The 19618-nt window shown below is 44.9% G+C and overlaps 2 protein-coding genes across 6 annotated transcripts in view; both read right to left on the bottom strand.

Annotated features, from left to right (window-relative positions):
- Positions 1-62: 62 nt before the first annotated feature.
- KLHL11 (kelch like family member 11) lies at positions 63-17358 on the bottom strand. Of its 2 annotated transcripts, XR_008680128.2 has the most exons (3): positions 16424-17358; positions 5220-6878; positions 63-1903 (listed from the first exon to the last, which is right to left on the bottom strand). XR_008680128.2 is itself a non-coding variant. In XM_031011419.3 (2 exons), the coding sequence occupies exons 1-2, from the start codon at positions 16966-16968 to the stop codon at positions 5297-5299; spliced, it is 2127 nt and encodes a 708-aa protein (XP_030867279.1). In that variant the 5' UTR covers positions 16969-17357; the 3' UTR covers positions 63-5296. The 2 variants fall into 2 exon arrangements, 1 of the variants encoding a protein (XP_030867279.1); XM_031011419.3 differs by having other exon boundaries at positions 63-6878; positions 16424-17357.
- Positions 17359-18273: 915 nt separating this feature from the next.
- The window catches only part of ACLY (ATP citrate lyase), a 50589-nt gene continuing 49244 nt past the window's right edge, over positions 18274-19618 (bottom strand). For all 4 annotated transcript variants that reach the window (XM_019027100.4, XM_019027099.4, XM_019027098.4 and 1 more), the window contains one exon: positions 18274-19254. In XM_019027100.4, the coding sequence (XP_018882645.3) occupies positions 19160-19254 (95 nt within the window). In that variant the 3' untranslated portion in view covers positions 18274-19159. The remainder of the gene's footprint in view (positions 19255-19618) is intronic.

Genomic DNA, 19618 nt, shown 5'->3' with positions numbered 1-19618 from the left:
GGATGGAAGAAGGCAATTATATCCGACAGTGCATAAAGAAGAAAAAAAAGTCACACAGTACAAACCAGCTTTAAAGAAATATGTTTATTTAAAACTTACACTGAGACAATTAGTAGCTTTAACAGAGAACAAGATAGCTTCAGGAACATAAAACAAGCTATTTTACAATGTCATGTCTCAAGGTGTTCTAAATACTACATCTCCTCTGACTTAAGGGGAGATAGTGAAGATTATATTTTCAGTAGAGTAGGGACCTGGATACTACTAGTCCAAAAAACTTACTGCATCAACTCAAACTAAATGTTTATTTTACAAATAACTCAACGAGCCCAAGCACACGGATCATAAAGTCTTCAAACACCTAGCAAGCACTACTTTTCACGAGTGCATTATGCAGGAGGACTAAGTTAACAAGTGCTCTGCAGTCTGTGCTTCAATGTAAGACATTCGTAGTGATGGTCACTGAGTAAGACAAAAGGCCCTACAAGTGTAATAAACAAACCGCAGTGATTTTGCTATCTAATTAAATTACTTGAAGCAAAATGACTACTAGGTTATATTACTGTTATTATATTACATCACTCAACTATGAGCTGTTCTGTTTCCAATGACCAGAACATACGGTATAATAACAAAAACAAAAAATGGACTATTCTCAAGAAAGTAACAAACTGGAGTGATGAACTGTGCCAAAATGTTTGAGAGACTGAATTGTTTCTCAAATATTTTGCAGTTAAAGCACCCTCTGGTGTAGACAGAGTACTTGGTTTACAGTAATGTACAACACTTTCAAAGACATGAAATGTGGCCCGTATACTATATTTAAACTTAATTTGAGAAAAGTATCAAAACAGAAGTCCCTTTAGTTATGCTTGGTTAGACCAAATAACTAAAATATACAAATCAGCTCTCCTGTCTACATACAGTATAGTGTTGACCTTAGAATTACGAAGCAGAAAATGAAATATTTTAAACATACCACATGCTACACTAGTCAAGAGGTAAGGAGGAAAAGTGAGCCCTAGAAACTGCCTTACCAGCAGCCTGACGGGTTTAAAAAACACAAAAGCACACAAATCTTCCATAAACACTATCTTTCCAGCTTCAAACTTCTGTTTTGTATTAAAAAGGTATATTTAAATTTTTTGGTCCCAGAAATACTATATAAAACCAGGTGATCAAAACAAAACTTATGTCATGAATTTTAAGAGTTTTTAGCAAAAAAGATATTTTTGAACTGGCACAGCAAAAGCAAAGTTGAACATCATGATACACAAGACTAATCATGCAAACAACTGTAAGTGGGATGTGTTACTTAAACACTAAGCTCATGACTGACATTCTCAATATATACCACTGATTTTTTTAAGCCATGGTGGGGTAGATATAGTTCAAGGATACCCATTCTAAGATATAAGTAGCCTCACTCAAAGTTACATATACTATTACTTTTTGGTATAATAACTTCCTCTCTCTTCTACAAACAAAAGCAAAAGCAACAAAACAAAGGTTTGCTTGAATACACATTAAGCTGTCTTTCTAAAGTCATGTTTTTAACTGCTTACATTACCAAAAACAATATTTTAAGTTTTCTCATCAAAAAGGAAATTTCTTTCCCAAGGAGCTATTTTAGGCCTGATCCTTGTACTTAGAACCTTTCCAAATACTCTGGGAAGTTATTTCCAGTTTAGAATTTCAGAATGTCAGCCTTGAACAGATTTAAGCAAATCTGGTTTCTTTCCTTATTAACAAGTTAGTTAGGATATTTCAGAAACACAAGTTATTGATGTGAAATTACACATGTGAATTCAAATATAAAAATTAGAAAATCAGGAAAACCTGCACACATCATCATGCAATGAAGGACTTACCCCTTCTTTTCAGCCATGGCCTAGGCTGCCTGCTAAGTTAAAAAACAACAGTTTCAATCAAGGTTTTAAAACCAGATTATGCCTAAATCTTATGAGTTATAATTTCTGTCACATGATATGAAAAAAACACAACCCCACAAATGACTTGGTAATGATTATCTCAAAAGACAACTCTGAGAAAACAAAAAACACATCACACCCTTCCAGTTAAAAACTATTATCGTAGTGAGATACTAAATTATTTAAATACAATCAAGAAAACGAAGTTTGCTAGCACAGTCAATTGGAGAGAAATGAGAACTTCATTTAGTGAGCTTCATTTAATGATTCTGTTTTACTTGCATAGACCTATCACAGCTAAGAATTAGTGCTTCTCAGAATCCAAATGGCTTTTACTAAAATAACTACAAAGAAACAGAAATTGAGAAAAAGGTAGTGGTGGGATAGGACAATATAATAATATATCCTTATATGTAGAAATAGACTTGCAGTTTCTCACGCCCACTCCAGTCTAAATTAAATGGATTTAAAGTTGATTTTCAACACATTTATTAAAAACTTTTCACCTAGGCAGGGATACTAATTTAAAAATTTCAAGTTCTTAGTATAGAGCCCAAGACCTACAACTACTAGTCTTGCAGCAAATAGCCAAAATTTCTGGTTGTGCTTTTCTCTTTTGGTATTTGATCACTAACAAGAAGATTAACTATAATGGACTAGGGAAAAAAAAAATCACTGCACTTGGAATTTGACTTCTAGAATGGTATGACAAAATGTCTAAGAAGGTAAAGACAGTCCTTAAGAAACAGGATAAATCATTGGACAGGTGGCTCTCTGGGAGGCCAAGGTGGGAGGATTGCTTGAGGAAAGGAGCTTGAGACCAGCCTGGCCAATAAGGTGAGACCTCACATCTTAAAAAACCAAAACAACAACAAAAACAAGAAAACCACATTGTAAACTGTTAGGAATCCTTTATATTAACTGAGCATTAAGAGTAAATTTGAGGGCCGGGCATGGTGGCTCATGCCTGTAATCCCAGAGCTTTGGGAGGCTGAGGTGGGCGGATCACGAGGTCAGGAGTTCGAGACCAGCCTAACCAACATGGTGAAACCCCATCTCTATTAAAAATACAAAAATTAGCCGGGCGTGGTGGTACACACCTGCAATCCCAGCTACTCAGGAGGCTGAGGCAGGAGAATCGCATGAACCCGGGAGGTGGAGGTTGCAGTGAGCTGAGACTGCGCAACTGCACTCCAGCCAGGGTGACAAAGCGTGACTGTTTCAAAAAAAAAAAAAAAAAAAAAAAAGTTATTTTGAGGCCGGGCGTGGTGGCTCACACCTAATCCTAGCACCCTGGGAGGCTGATACGGGTGGATCTCCTGAGCCCAGGAGTTGGAGACCAGCCTCGGCAACATGGAGAAACCCCATCTCTACCAAAAATACAAAAAAAAAATTAGCTGGGCGTGGTGGCGCGTGCCTGTAGTCCCAGCTACTCAGTAGGCTGAGGTGGCAGGATGGCTTGCATCCAGGAGGTGGAGGTTGTAGTGAGCCGAGATCGTACCACTGTACTCCAACCTGGGTGACAAAGTGAGACCCCATCCCCTGGCCCAAAAAAAAAAAAGTCAATTTGAGTGCTAACTTTTATAAAGCTCAGGAGACATAAGAGAATTAGAACAACGTATAAAACTAAATAAAAGATAGCTTCAGTGATCTTTTTACTTTTTATTTGAGACACCGTCTCTCTGTCACCCAAGGTAGAGTGGCATGATCACAGCTCATTTCAGCCTCAACCTCCCCAGGCTCTGGTGATCCTCCCACCTTGGCTTCAAGTAGGAAGGACTACAGGCACGTGCCAGCTACCACACTCAGCTAATTTTTGTACTTTTTGTAGAGACAGGATCTTGCTATGTTTCCCAGGCTGGTCTTGAACTCTTGGGCTCAAAATCTGCCCACCTCAGCCTCCTCCAAAGTGTTGGGATTACAGTCATGAGCCACCGTGCCCAGCCCATAAACCTTTAAAAGCCAAAATTATGTACCCAAATTTGGTATCCTAGGCTCAGGCAAAGTTTGAAAGTGTGGGGCAACTGGATAAAATATAACAATCAGAAATAATAAGGCTTCTCTTTAGCAACATTTCTCTAAATTGTGACTTCCTTCCCATTTTGGAAAAAAAGTTTCTTGTAGAAAAGAATAATGGACTGGGCACGGTGGCTCATGCCTGTAATCCCAGCACTTTGGGAGGCTGAGGCGGGCGGATCACCTGAGGTCAGGAGTTCAAGACCTGCCTGGTCAACATGGTGAAACCCTGTCTCTACCAAAAGCACAAAAATTAGCCAGGCGTGATGGCGGGTACCTGTAATCCCAGCTACTCGGGATGCTGAGGCAAGAGAATCACTCGAACCTGGCAGGCAGAGGTTGCAGTGAGCCGAGATTGCACCACTGCACTCCAGCCTGGGCAACATGAGCAAAAAAAAAAAAAGAGAGAGAAAAGGAATAATGAAGATTCTATATAATATGCATTAGATCAAAAATTAAAATGGAAGGCATTGAGTGTCGATTGTCATAGGCATTATTTACACTCATTAACACATCCTCAAATAATCCTGCAACTCCTGAAAAAAATGTTGAAAAAATTTTAAATGCCTTTGATTTCCCAGTCTACACTAATACTTTTCTTCTTAGAGAAACAAAGTTCACACATGTAACTTGCTCTGTATTTAGTCAATCAGCCAAAGATCTATACTTTTGCCAACTACCGTCACCTCAGATTGAAGGCTTAAAGTCTATAAACAGCTGCTAATGAAAAATATTCAAAAAATGCATGAGCCAGTAAGAAATTTCATCAGTCACATCTTCTAGGAAGGAAACTGGCATTTCTAGATAAACATAAGAAAATATCAATGCAAACATTCTCAAATTATCTTGCTGAAATATTGAGTGTTTTCATTCAAATTTCAGTCTCACTATTGCACATGCCTCCTGCAGATGAGGGCTCAATGCAGAAGTCAGATCTTGCCAAAACCAATCATTTAATAAAAAATGAAAAAGAATATCAAAGTAAATGTGCAAATAAAATTGGTGCTTAAAGCATGTTCAAAACATAAGTCCTCAAGACAAAGGAGTTATAACTCGTTGGCAGGAAAACAGCTAAGCAACTACACCTGATTTTTCCACTTGTCCTTAATAAGATCTTATTTAGCTAGCACAAACAAACAAACCAAAGACAAAAATTGCAAGCTAACAAAATGACCATGTATTGAACTGAGTCTCCCATTCTTTAGTTTTTAACTCTATTTCCTTTATATGGGGTAATAATCAGTTCATGTAGAAAATAAGTTATCGACATACTTTTTCAAATAACAGCCTGGGTATCTTCAGCTTCACGAAACGGGTGTAACAGTTTTAATCGGCACGCTTGAGAGAACCTAGCATTCAATCTGAGAGCTTGGCACTCGCCTCATGTTCAGGGCGTGACGATGTATCTCTTGCATCTGTCTGATGCGGTCCTTCTGCCACATCAGGTTTTGAGGCATAGGGTATCTCTGTGTGCCATGCAAGTACCGGTATGGGATCCTCACGTGACAAGCAGTGGCTCTACAACGAGGTTGTGGCATAGGAGGAAGAAGCATCCACCTCTTCCTCTCCGCACAATATCGGTAGGCTTCTTTCCGATACTGTTTATCAATATCATCACTGTTTTTCCAGCCTCCTATAATGAAGACATCATCTTTGTAATAGCAAATGGCTGCTCCTTCGATGCTTAGGACTTCTGGAGGCAAGCTTTCAAGGATCTCATCAGACACCTGGCTGGCAATTTTTCTTACTGCCTCTTCGTTTTCTAAACAATAACTCTTGGGACAACATGATGCTGTCTGATAAAAGTTTGAATTGACCACAGACATTTGGAAAAAGCAGTAATTGTCAATAAGCGGCAAAGATTCCACATCTTGCCACTGTCGAGTCTCTGTATCATAGCAAGTAATTACAGCCTTTAATCCATCTTCAGTGTCCCGGTCTACAGGAGTGCGGGCGGCAATGTATACAAACCGGTCTTCAATGGCTAGTGCTTTGACATCTCGAAGAATCTTTGGTGCTGATTCCAAGTTGTGCCATTTATCAAGCTCAGGATTATAAACAGTCACATCTTTAAAACCAGGACTAAAGTTGCCATGTCCTCCAATGCTATAGAGCTTCCCTTTGACTTCTGTTAGTCCAAAAGAATGCTTTCTTGTCATCAGACTACAAACATGTTCCCATGTATTCAAATTTGGGTTATACCTTTCTACAGTTTTAGCAAACCCTGGCTCCATTGATCCAGCAACATACACGTAGGATTCTGTTACTGCAACAGCATGTCCATCGAGGTGATTATGAATATGTGGCAGATTTACCCATCTGTCCTCATCAACAAAATATCCCACACATTCACTTAAATAGTCCCCTCCTTCTGACACACCTCCAATAACCATGATCACATCCATGTTTTGCCCATAACGAGGCAATAGTGACACATGAGAAGTGGGGTGCTGGCATGTGCCAGATTGTATATTCTCAGCTCTCAGAGCATGTCTCTCCACTGCGTCAGCGACCAACTTGACACAAACTTCATTATTGGCTACCAGCCTCTCTGGTTTGACATGTCGAGTAAGGTAGGTAGGTTTCATCTGGGACAACCTGAGCAATTTAAAAAGTTCTTCAAAGTATCTCTCTCTCTCTTCAGCATTTCTCTGAACCCATTTCAAAACGGTTTCAAAGAGAACCTCTTCAGAATCAACTGTAATTTCCAAATCTGAAAGCCAGTCTCTAATGAGATGGAAAGGTAACGTATAAAATTCTTCATCCTGAATCACTTTGTGGAAATTTCTCCGTATCATATCAGCAGCCTTCAGAGCAAGTTGGCTCAGGGTGTACATGTGTGCTAAGCTATGAATTGCCACACAATTTGAGAGATGAAGTTTTTTCTTGAGAAATTCTCCACAAAATTCTTTTAAACGAATGAGTAGGAACCTAAAATCAAGAAAAAAAGATTAATTTTTCAAATGTGCATATTTTATGTGGTTACTTTTTTCTTTTTTTTGAGACAGGGTCTCACTCTGCCACTCAGGCTGGAGTGCAGTGGCGTGATCTCGGCTCACTGCAACCTCTACCTCCTGGGTTCCAGCGATTCTCCTGCCTCAGCTTCCTGAGTAGTTGGGGCATACCACCATGTCCAGCTAATTTTTGTATTTTTAGTAGAGACAGGGTTTCACCATATTGGCCAGGCTGGTCTCAAACTCCTGACCTCAAAGTGATCCGCCCGCCGCGGCCTCCCAAAGTGCTGGGATTACAGGCATGAGCTGCCGTGCCCGGCCTACATTTTTTTTTTTTTTTTTTTTTTTTTGAGACAGAGTCTCACTTTATCGGCCAGGCTGGTGTGCAGTGGCACAATCTTGGCTCATGGCAACCTCCGTCTCCCAGGCTCATGCAACTCTCCTGCCTCAGCCTCCCGAGTAGCTGGGATTACAGGCATGTGCCACCACACCCGGATAATTTTTGTACTTTTAGTAGAGACAGGGTTCACCATATTGGCCAGGCTGGTCTCGAACTCTTGACCTCAAAGTTATCCGCCTGCCTCGGCCTCCCGAAGTGCTGGGATTACAGGTGTGAGCTGCCATGCCCGGCCTACACTATCCCCCAAAAAAAAAAAAAAAACAACTCCAAAAAAACAGAGTCTCACTGTATCGGCCAGGCTGGTGTGCAGTGGCAAAATCTTGGCTCACGGCGACCCCCTTCTCCCAGGCTCATGCAATTCTTCTTCCTCAGCCTCCCGAGTAGCTGGGATTACAGGCGTGTGCCACCACACCCAGCTAATTTTTATATTTTTAGTAGAGATGGGGTTTCACCATGTTGGCCAGGCTGGTCTCGAACTCCTGACCTCAAGCATCCACCCACCTCAGCCTCTCAAAGTGCTGAGATTATAGGCGTGGGCCACTGTGCCTGGCCATGGCCTACATTTAAAAAAATTATTTTTTTTTTCTAGAGATGGGGTCTCACTATATTGTCTACACTGGTCTTGAACTCCTTGCTTTAAGCAATCCTCCTGCCTCTGCTTCCCAAAGTGTTTGGGATTACAGGTGTGAGCCACCACACCCAGCCTATGGTCACATTTCGAGAGCATCTAAATTATACATATTGAAATAGTTAGATTAATCTCACTTTACACACAAAATCTGAAAACAACAACAACAACAACAAAACCACCACCAAATTAGAAAATATTGTGCTGGCAAAGTATGTTTAAAAGCACATATAGGCTGGGCATGGGGGCTCACACCTATAATACCAGCACTTTGGGAAGCTGAGGGTTGCTTGAGCCAGGAGTTCAAGACCAGCCTGGGAAACATGGCAAAACCAAGTCTCTTTAAAAAAAGGCACATGGCTGGGCGCAGTGGCTCACACCTGTAATCCCAGCACTTTGGGAGGCTGAGGCAGGCAGATCACTTGAAGTCAGGAGTTTGAGACCAGGCTGGCCAACAACATGGTGAAACCTTGTCTCTAATAAAAATACAAAAATTAGCTGGGCATGGTGGTGGGCACCTGTAATCCCAGCTACTCGGGAGGCTGAGGCAGGAGAATCACTTGAATCTGGGAGGCAGAGGTTGTAGGGAGCTGAGATTGCGCCACTACACTCCAGGTTGGGTGACAGAGCGAGATTCTGTCTCAAAAAAAATAAAAATAAAAAGCACATATAGAGCTGGGCAGGGAGATGCATGCCTGTAGTCTCAACAACTCAGGGGGCTTAGGCAAGAGGATTGGCTGAGGTCAGGAGTTCAAGGCTGCAGTAAGCTATAATCGTGCCTGTGAATAGCCACTGCACTCCAGCCTGGGCAATATAGCAAGACTGTCTCTTTAAAAAAAAGTGTATACAGGCCGGGCGCAGTGGCTCACGCCTGTAATCCCAGCACTTTGGGAGGCCAAGGCGGGTGGACCATGAGGTCAGGAGTTCGAAAGCAGCCTGGCCAACATGGTGAAACCTTGTCTCTACTAAAAATACAAAAAAATTAGCTGGGCATGGTGGCGGGCACCTGTAATCCCAGCTACTCCAGAGGCTGAGGCAGGAGAATGGCTTGAACCCAGGAGGCAGCGGTTGCAGTGAGCCAGGATCGCGCCACTGTACTCCAGCCTAGGCAACACAGCAAGACTCTGTCTCAAGAAAAAAAAAAAGCATATATAAAAATCTTATTTATATATAAAATATAAAGTATTATTTATATTAGTTTATATAATTACCTATCATATATGTGAAATACATACATATATACACACATATACATATATAAAAACACAAAATAGAGTTTTTTTTTTTAAGAGACAGGGTTTTGCTATGCTGCAGTGGCTATTCACAGGTGCGATCACAGTGCGCTACAGCCCCAAACTCCTGGGCTCAAGCAATCCTTCTGCCTCGGCTTCTAGAGTAGCAGGGACTACAGGCACATGCTACTGTGTCTGGCTGGAGGTTTTTCTTCTTTTTTGTTTAGAGACAGTGTTTCGCTCTTGCTGCCCAAGCTGGAGTACACTGGCGCGATCTCTGCTCACTGCAACCGCTGCCTCCTGGGTTCAAGCAATTCTCCTGCCTCAGCCTCCCGAGTAGCTGGGATTACAGGCGCGCGCCACCACATCTGGCTAATTTCTTGTATTTTTAGTAGAAACAGGGTTTCACCATGTTAGCCAGGCTGGTCTCAAACTCCTGACCTCAGGTGACCCACTTGCCTCACCCTCCCAAAGTGCTGGGGTTACAGGCGTGAGCCACCACGCCCAGCCACACACTTTATTTTCACTTTAATTTGTCCTTGGCAAAGGCAAATCCCTATCCAAACTTGTCTTTGCCATCCTTTCCTAATTCCTTGCTAGTCACCAGCCTCTTTTTTTTTTTTTTGAGACAGATCAGATTCTCACCGTTACCCAGGCTGGAGTGCAGTGGTGCAATCACAGCTCACTGCAGCCTCGACCTCTAGGGCTCAAGTGATTCCCCCACCTTAACTGCCCAAGTTGCTGGGACTACAGGAACATGCCACCAAACCCAGATATATATATATATATATTTTGTTGTTGTTGTTGTTTTTCTCCCCGTGAGATGGACTTTCGCTCTTATTGCCCAGGCTGGAGTGCAATGGCACAATCTTGGCTCACTGCAACCTCTGCCTCCTGGGTTCAAGCGATTCTCCTGCCTCAGCCTCCAGAGCAGCTAGGATTATAGGCACCTGCCACCACACCCAGCTAAATTTTTGTATTTTTAGTAGAGACAGGGTTTCATCATGTTGGCCAGGCTGGTCTCGAACTCTTAACCTCAGGTGATCCACCCACCTCAGCCACCCAAAGTGCTGGGATTACAGGTGTGAGCCACTGTGCCTGGCCACCCAGATAATTTTTTTTTTTTTTTTGTATTTTTTTGTAGAGACAAGGTTTTGCCATGTTGGCCAGACTGGTCTTAAACTCCTGAGCTCAAGCAATCTGCCCACTTTAGTGCTGAGATTACAGGTGTGAGCCACCATGCCCAGCCCACCAGCCTCCTCTTAAATGAAACAGGGTCTAAGTGAAGGGACTTTATGGTATAAAGTAACAGCCAGGCAGGAACTTCTTTGGGGGTCTGCTCAGTCAGATATCAGAAGGAATGCCCCCCTTACTCAGATTTAGGCTTTCTGCTAGAGGTTTTATTTCATTTTTAAATTTTTCTCCAGGATCATAGATTCAAGTTGCCCTGAATATATACTCCCTGTGTCAGAGGTTTTAATCTCGTCATCAGAGCTTTTTCTTTGGGCAGCCAGAGGGGATGGGGTACTGAGAAGATTTGTCCTGAACTGGGTTCTCATCAAAGCAGGAATGCAAAGCAAACTCAAACATCTGAAGAAGCAGAAAACAAAACAAAAACACAACAAAAAAAAATGTGTAGGGTTGGGCGCAGTGGTTCAGGCTGGGTGCAGTGGCTCAGGCCTATAATCCCAACACTTTGGGAGGCTGAGGTGGGTGGATCACCTGAGGTCAGGAGTTCGAGACCAGCCTGGCCAACATGATGAAACCCCGTCTCTACTAAAAATACAAAAAATTAGCTGGGCGTGGTGGTAGGTACCTATAATCCTAGCTACTCAGGAGGCTGAGGCAGGAGAATCACTTGAACCCAGGAGGTGGAGGTTGCAGTAAGCCGAGATCACACCACTACACTCCAGCGACAGAATGAGATGTTATCTCAAAAAAACAAAAAACAAAACAACAACAACAAAAATTAGCTGGGCGTGGTGGCGTGCATCTGTTATCCCAGCTACTCAGGAGCCTGAGGCATAAGAATTGCCTGAACCTGGGGTCAGAGGTTGCAGTGAGCTGAGATCACGCCACTGCACTCCATCCTGGGCGACATAGTACAAAGCATGTGTAGGTTAAAAAACAAAAGAAAGTGATCTGGCATGTAGCTGACTAGATATTGTCTGCTCACCTAAATCCATTTAAAGTTTAATTTAAAAAAAACCACAATCATTTCAGACAAATTCATAAATCTGGCAGCAATCAGCCTGAGGATAGCCAATTTGAGACCACTGCTTTAAAAAGACTAAGTCCCCAGAACCGAGAAGAACCTTAAACAAGATTAAGAATCACTTCATCAATTCAGGCCTCTCCCAATTCAGTAACCGTTTGTTATTAGTGACTGTGCTTAGTAACTCTCTTAACTATGATATGATAATCAATAAGGCAGGCTCCCTTCACCCTTTTAAGAGAACATATCATTTTAGAGATAAAGCAAAGACAAAGTAGAGTGGTATGGGATATAGTGGCTCCCAGACATGTCTGGGTGCCAGTGTCACCTGATTCCCAGGCTGCCCTGGGCTCCTAGTTTTAGCAGGCACTCCAGGTAATTCAGAGACAAATTCCCTTAAGTGTCTGGAAGCAATGCTCTATGAAAATAGCTGTCATACACTTGGCATCTGTCATGTGAGGGGCATTGTGCACATCCTATTATTATATTTCTGATCCTTACAAATGCCCAGTGAGGCAGGCATGATCATCAACAGACATTTGTACTTAGGGGTTTTGGAGGGGGTGGGGGCGGGTCCTGCCTCAGAGCTGATGGGAAGATTAAATGTGATGGTTGCAGGGCACTTTGAACAGTGCCTGACAAAAGTCATTGGCTTAGCTGCTGACAGATGGAGAGAAGAAGTTAAGAGTTTTTAGTAAAATGCCCGGAGTATCGTCTCCTCTCCTCTAACTCCCCAATACAGCAGGAGCAAATCTGACAAACTCAAGATGATATGACAGAATCAAACCTAGCTTTGAGTGAGTGCAATGACCCTTTTCCACCCATTTTCATGCAACAAACCTCTCTCCCTCAGAGCTATGCCCATCCCACTCCACCTTCTCATTGATGACCCAGCCTCTTGAGAAAACAGAGACAATCAAGCAGGAACTTCATCTTCCCACCACCCATTCCACCAGCAGTTGTACCCTATACTTTGCAGTCCAACCGTTCCAATTTTAATATGGATTCTACACTGAAGAATAACCAGAATATTTCACCCCAAAATATACTCATTTGACATATTCAGAGGGGCCGAAACCACAGGAATAGCTTTGAAGAGCTGTCTTTTGTGGGGGCGATTTGCATCTGTAGAGAAAATCTACATTAATGAGGTAAACAGCAAGGAAAACAGGGATGCAAACAGGCTTTCTCTGAGGCCTCCCCTTACTCAGATTGAGGAAAGACGCACTCACAGGAAAAACTAAGGAGGCTAAGGTCTGACACTTTAAAGATCTGACAGAAACTTTTCCCATAGGCTACATCCATTTTTTCTGACAGCTGCTGCCCGTGAGGTTTCACCTGCATAACAGGACAGCCTGTGCTTGCCAAGCTTTCCTCTCCTGGCTCTCCCATAACCTGTCTTGATGCATTCCAAGCCCCTATTCCTTTCTATAACCACAGGATGGTATAAAAACTTCAGTCACCCTTAGAGTTTTCATATTTTGTATGACTCTCGAGCACAAATGTGCCTGTAATAATCTGCTATGCTTTTCTCTGTCCTATATAACCTGTCTTTTATTATAAGAATGTCAGCTGTGGCCAGGTGCGGTGGCTCACGCCTGTAATCCCAGCACTTTGGGAGGCCAAGGCGGGTCAGGAGTTCGAGACCAGCCTGGCCGATACAGTGAAACCCCATCTCTACTAAAAATACAAAAATTAGCCGGGCGTGCTGGCACATGCCTGTAATGTCAGCTACTTGGGAGGCTGAGGCAGGAAAATCGCTTGAACTCAGGAGGCAGAGGTTGCAGTGAGCCGAGATTGCGACATTGCACTCCAGCCTGGGAAACAGAGCGAGACTCTTGTCTCAAAAAAAAAAAAAAAAAAAAAAAAGAATGTCAGCTGTGACCCCTTTATGAGGGGGAGGAAAGGGATCACCCCTCTTCCATCCCGACAGTTCCCTTATTGGTTGCAAGGACTTTACTCCTGCAATTATTCCCCTGCTCCTGTAACACCAATTACTCATCTTCTACTGAATCATTTTCAGCAGCACACAGACATGCTCTAGTATCTTTTACCTTGGTGGGATTGTCCCCCAAAACATTTACACGTTTCTGATCCTCTTTATAAAGCAAGGCTTAACAGCTCTTGTCAATGGCATCTCTGACCTGCAACCATCACTAATGGGTTGACAGAGTTGACACGACTGGCTACTCCCTCCTTGATATCCTTCTTTTCTACGTTTCCATGAGATCAGTCTCCTCTTTAAGATTCTTTTTTTTTTGAGATCCAGTCTCTCACTCTGTTGCCCAGGCTGGGGTGCAGTGGCGCAATCTTAGCTCACTGCAATCTCCACCTCCCGGGTTCAAGCAATTCTCCTGCCTCAGCCTCCTGAGTACCTGGGACTACAGGCACCCGCCACCATGCCTGGCTAATTTTTTTTTTTTTTTTTTGTATTTTTAGTAGAGACGGGGTTGGGATTACAGGCACCTGCCACCACGCCCTGCTAATTTTTGTATTTTTGTATTTTTTTTTTTTTTTGAGATGGAGTCTCACTCTGTTGCCTAGGCTGGAGTGCAGTGGCACGATCTCAGCTCACTGCAACCTCCGCCTCCTGGGTTCACGCCATTCTCCTGCTTCAGCCTCCTGAGTACCTGGGACTACAGGCACCCGCCACCATGCCTGGCTAATTTTTTTTTTTTTTTTTTGTATTTTTAGTAGAGACGGGGTTTCATCATGTTAGCTAGGGTAGTCTCGATCTCCTGACCTCGTGATCTGCCCACCTCGGCCTCCCAAAGTGCTAGGATTACTGGCGTGAGCCACCACGCCCGGCCTAATTTTTGTATTTTTAGTGGAGATGGGGTTTCATCATGTTGGCCAGGCTGGTCAAGTGATCCATCTGCCTCGGCCTCTCAAAGTGCTGGGATTACAGGCGTGAGCCACTTCGCCCAGCCGGCTATTTTACATTCTAGAGAACCCCAGGGCTCAGTCTCGCCTACTCTCTCCCCGCTGTCCCTTTTCTATGTATACTCCTTAAGTAATACCATCCAGCCCCAAGGCTTTAGTTACCATTTATACGGTAATTTCCCCCAATCTGTATCTCTAGCTCCCATGCACTTCCCAGGGATCTCCTTAACCAAATCCAAAAACTCCTGATCTTACTCCCAAACCTGCTCTTCTGCAATCTTCCACATCTTAATAATTCCATCCTTCCCATTGCTTGGGTCAAAAAGGTAGCAGTCTTTTCCCTTATACCCCACGTCAAATCCATCAGCAAATTCATCTCATCCACTTTCAAAATATATCTGGAACCAGAGCAGTTCTCATCACCTTTACTTCTCCCTCCTCAATTGAAGCCTCCACCACCACTGCCACAACCTCCTCTCTGCGTCTCTCTGCAGCTGCCCTTGGTGCCCCCTCCTCCCCAATGCCACATCCTTTGTTCTTTTTTTTTGAGACAGAGTCTTGCTCTGTCCGCCAGGCTGGAGTAGAGCGGCGCAATCTCAGCTTACTGCAACCTCAGCCTCCCGCCTCCCAGGCTCAAGCGATTCTTGTGTCTCAGCCTCCCCAACAGCTGGGATTACAGGCACGCCACCACGCCCGGCTAATTTTTGTACGTTTAGTAGAGACAGGGGTTTCACCATGTTGGCCAGGCTGGTCTCGAACTCCTGACCTCAAGCATCCACCCACCTCGGCCTCTCAAAGTGCTGAGATTACAGGCGTGGGCCACCGCGCCTGGCCGCCACATCCTTTTTTCAACACAGCACTATTCATCAAATCAGACTGCATCATTCCTCTGCCCCAAACCTTCCCATTTCAATCAGAGTAAAAGCTCATGTCCTTCCACAGGCCATCAAGGCCCTACGGGATCTGGATCCATGCCCATTACCATCCTGGGGCTTCTCCTGTTCCTCTCATCCTGCATCCCTTTGATACAGCCACACTGACTCCCCGCTGTTCTCTAACATACAAGCTCCACCTCAGAGCCTCTGTACCTGTGTCCCCTACCTGACACAGTCTACCTTACCTGCTTCGGTTCTTAGCAAAACGTCTTCTTCATAGGGCATTCTCTATCAACCCAATTTGGAAAACACTTCCTCTCCCCCAGCAGTTTCTATGTACTCCCCCCATGCTTTATTTTTCATCAGTGATAACAATCATCCAACAGGCTATACATTTAACAATCATCCAACAGGCTATACATTTTACTTATTTACCGTCCATCTACCAACCTATGTGCGATAAGGAAAATGACTTTTGTCTGTTTTGATCACTGCTGAAACCCTAGCACCTTAGAATCCCGCATCTGAGCTGATGCGTAATAGGCGCTCAATAGGCATTTTTGTTAATGTATCTGTAAGATGATAACTGCCAAAACAAACGCTTCTCCATCTCTATAAACGGTATTACCTGCCTTCTAACCAGTCTCTGGAGCATTCCTGCTCCCTACAATCCGTTTAACACAGTGGCAGAATAATATTAAAATACTTAAATCAGCTATTTCTTTACCCAGCTTCCTATCACACTTAGTGAAATCCAAACTCCTTATTCCAACGCATCTCACGCATCCTTCTCCCCTTCATCCACTAGATCCAGCCTCACTGGACTGTATTTTAATTCTCTTCTCTAAGCCAAACTGGATCCTGCCTGAGGGCATTTGCGCTGTCTGGAATATTCATTCCCCATCTTTGCACGGTCAGTTATTTTTTGACATTCAGAGGTCGATCTAAACTTCACCTCTTCAGAAAGATCTTTATTCAATCCCTAGCCTTTCATTCCTTTTGAACGTCAGCACAACAGTTACCACATACTGACTTTCCTTTTCATCACTTTTGTCCCACCACCTAATATCTGAGCTCCTTGGGCGCCGGGCGCCTTCGCCGGACCTGATGGTGCATCCTCCTCGCCCACCGCGGTGGCTGCCCCCAAGCAGGCGCTCAGCGAGGGTGAAACCAATGCGTTCACTCAGGACTCGCGAGCTGCCGTGGCAGGCACTGCCCTCCCCTCCGCCGGCGAGCATCTCCCCGTCTCCGCGTCCGCCGCCCTCCGCGCTCCCGCCTCCCTCGCCTACCTGTCGGCCAACTCCAGCACCTCGTGCACGCTGCCCGTGCTGACGCGGATGCGCCCGGTGTACATGTACTCGATTACGGCTTCCACTGTGTCGGGTTCGGGCCCCGGCTCGGAGCTCCACTTGCGCATCTCCACCCGTCCCGAGCGGGACTCGGAAAACTGGCCCGAGAGCAGGGGCGTGAAGTACTCGGTGGCGGCAGCCAGTACCGAGCGGTGGGCCCGGAACTCGCGGCCTCCAGCCCCGCCGAAGCACAGGGTAATGTCGCAGAAGAGGCCCTGGCGCCGCTGCTCGTTCTGCCGCCAGGACAGCTCTGAGCAGTGAGAGCTGCACTCGAAATCCTCAGCTTCTGGGCCCGGATCGCCCCCGCTCGCCTCCATTGCAGAGATCCCCGGCCCAGGCCCGAAGTCCACCGTGCCGCTGCCTCGGACCTCGGCGGCCAGTCCTGCCGAGCCGGCGGCGGCCGTCTCCATGCTCTCCATCTCCAGTACCTGAAGAGATGCAGCCGCGGCCGCCGCCGCCGCCGCCGCCACTGCCGCAGCCGCCATCTTGACGCCGCTGCGCCCAGCCTCCACAGCCTCGGAACGATGCGGCCGTTTGGTGCGACACAGAGGGATTCTGGGATTAAATAGTGCGCGCGGGGCGGGGCCAGGTCGCCCGCCGGCCGCACATGCGCCGCCTCGCCTCCAGCAGCTCTGCCTGCCTTGGTGAGGTCCGTCAGTAACAGTCGCCCAGTCCAGAAGACTTAGCCCCAGGCCTACCCCCAGGGCGTCGGTGCGAGGATGGCTCGCTTCCTTTCCTTAGTGGGTAGCATGCTCTCTGCAGTCATTTTGTCGAGTAAAGCCACCTTAGACCATCACCTGTTGTTAAAGCCTTGAGTGGCAATAAAGGATTTTTATAAGATCTAGCCCCAGCTAAGTGGATGAGGGATGAATGAGTTACTCGTTATCCGTTTTTTTTGTTTGTTTTTGTTTTGTTTTGGGTTTTTTTTTTTTTTTTTTTTGAGACGGAGTCTCGCTCTGTTGCCCAGGCTGGAGTGCGGTGGCGCGCTCTTCGCTCATTGCAACCTCCGCCGCCCGGGTTCAAGCGATTCTTGTGCCTCTGCCTCCCGAGTAGCTGGGACTACAGACGCCCGCCACCACTCCAGGCTAATTTTTTTTTTTTTTTTTTTTTGAGCCGGAGTCTCGCTCTGTCGCTCAGGCTGGAATGCAGTGGCGCGGTCTCGGCTCACTGCAACCTCCGCCTCCCGGGTTCACGCCATTCTCCTGCCTCAGTCTCCGGAGTAGCTGGGACTACAGGCGCCCGCCACCATGCCCGGCTAAGTTTTTGTATTTTTAATAGAGACGGGGTTTCACCGTGTTAGCCAGGATGGTCTCGATCTGCTGACCTCGTGATCCACCCGCCTCGGCCTCCCAAAGTGCTGGGATTACAGGCATGAGCCACCACTCCTGACCGTAGATGAGCATTTTTAAAACCATATATACTGAAACTATTAGTACAGTTCAGGCCAGGCCAGGCACAGTGGCTCACGCCTGTAACAGCACTTTGGGAGGCCAAGGAGGATGGATTGCTTGAGTCCATGAGTTCCAGACCAGCCTGGGAAATACAGCAAAACCTTATCTCCACAAAAAATACAAAAGTTAGCCTGGAGTGGTGGTATGCTCCTGTAGTCCCAGCTACTTGGGAGGCTGGAGTGGGAGGACTGCTTGAGCCCAGGAGATGGAGGCTGCAGTGAGCTGTGATGGTGCCACTGTACTCCAGCCCTGGGGCGACAGAGTGATACCCTGTCTGGAAAAAAGTACAGTTACAAAGGAATACAGATCAAAGGATATGGATGCCAGGAGCCAGCAGTATGCCTTCATTGTTACTATATAGTTTATTTAAACCAGACTATGATAATACAGAGAAGAGACTGAGGTGGCAGCTGCCCAGAATCTTTGTGGATTACAGATGCAAAGTAGTTAGGAGTCCTTGGACCCACACTTCAGTTACAGACAGACAAATCAGCTGCATAAATACAGAGAACATAAGACACAAGACATTTCACAGCTTTCTGCATTTCCATTTTAAATGTATGTATGTTACAACTTTACATATTAAGTTACTACTCCACATATTTTGTGACAATGGCTAAGGATGCAATGGCCCCATCCCCCTGACATAAACAGACTCTGGTCTGCAACACAGAACATTTCAGTGGGATACCAAACAAGCCCTTAACACATAACATACAAAAAGATCTTTAAAAATCAGATTAATACAATGTTCTTCATGTTATATAAGGAAGAAGGGAAGTAAAAAAAAAAAAGAGACATTGGGGTGCTTTAAATGTATAGTATCTTGAGGCCATAAATGTTTCATTCCCTTCCTCCAAGGGAGAAAAAAATGTTTAACTAATGGAAAAAGAAAGCAACATCCTAACGCCCTACAATGAGGAAGACCCCATCCTGACAGTACTTAGATGCTTCCATATAATAAATACAGCAGGTAGCAGAGCAAAGTCACAAGTATTGGCTTGGTTTTTATTTCTATGCTTATAAAAAAAAATATGAAGCTTCTTTGTGTGGACTGAAGGGGTGTTAGCCTGTGGATGTTGGTCTTCGGTGCCTGTACCCCAGTGGCTGTTTACATTCCAGGCCCCTGCTAAATAAAGCAGGCTCCACTGCCAGCTGTCTGTACACTTTTTCCTGGGGGAGGAGTTCTTGTCTTCAGTTTACTGCAGTAGGGTTCCTGGCTCTGTTACATGCTCATGTGTTCCGGAAGAACATATGAAATATCATCCCACGGATGACGATACAGCCCCTGCTTCAGCCTCTTCTGATCAAGATAGTGTCCTAAAATGAAGCAAACACATCTTTTTTATTAGAGCTTCATAAGCCTGGTGAGAGGAAGAGGCTAAGGAAGGGAAATCTTTCTAACACACAAAAAAAGTAGACACAAAGCAGTGGGAAGTTTAGTCCAAATCCACTGTATAGGTAGATGAGGCGGACTTTGTACAAGGGAGCTGTTGGATCTGATTCTATTTTCCTTTAAATTAAAACAAAATTTTAAAGCGAAAAAATAAAATAAATAATAAAAATAGGCCGGGCACGGTGGCTCATGCCTGTAATCCCAGCACTTTGGGAGGCCGAGGTGGGCAGATCACGAGGGTTGGGAGATCGAGACCATCCTGGCTAACACGGTGAAACCCCGTCTCTA

This window comes from Gorilla gorilla, chromosome 4 (assembly GCF_029281585.2).
Source record: "Gorilla gorilla gorilla isolate KB3781 chromosome 4, NHGRI_mGorGor1-v2.1_pri, whole genome shotgun sequence".
NCBI classification, from domain to species: domain Eukaryota; kingdom Metazoa; phylum Chordata; class Mammalia; order Primates; family Hominidae; genus Gorilla; species Gorilla gorilla.
Note: the sequence above shows the minus strand (reverse complement) of the source record. Positions and strands in the feature narration are given on the sequence as shown.

Coding starts and splice junctions, on each gene's coding strand:
- KLHL11 (XM_031011419.3), bottom strand. CDS start 16,968: ATGGCGGCTGCGGCAGTGGCGGCGGCGGCGGCGGCGGCCGCGGCTGCA. Junction 6,879..16,423: donor GTGCTGGAGTTGGCCGACAG/GTAGGCGAGGGA, acceptor TCTTGATTTTAG/GTTCCTACTCATTCGTTTAA.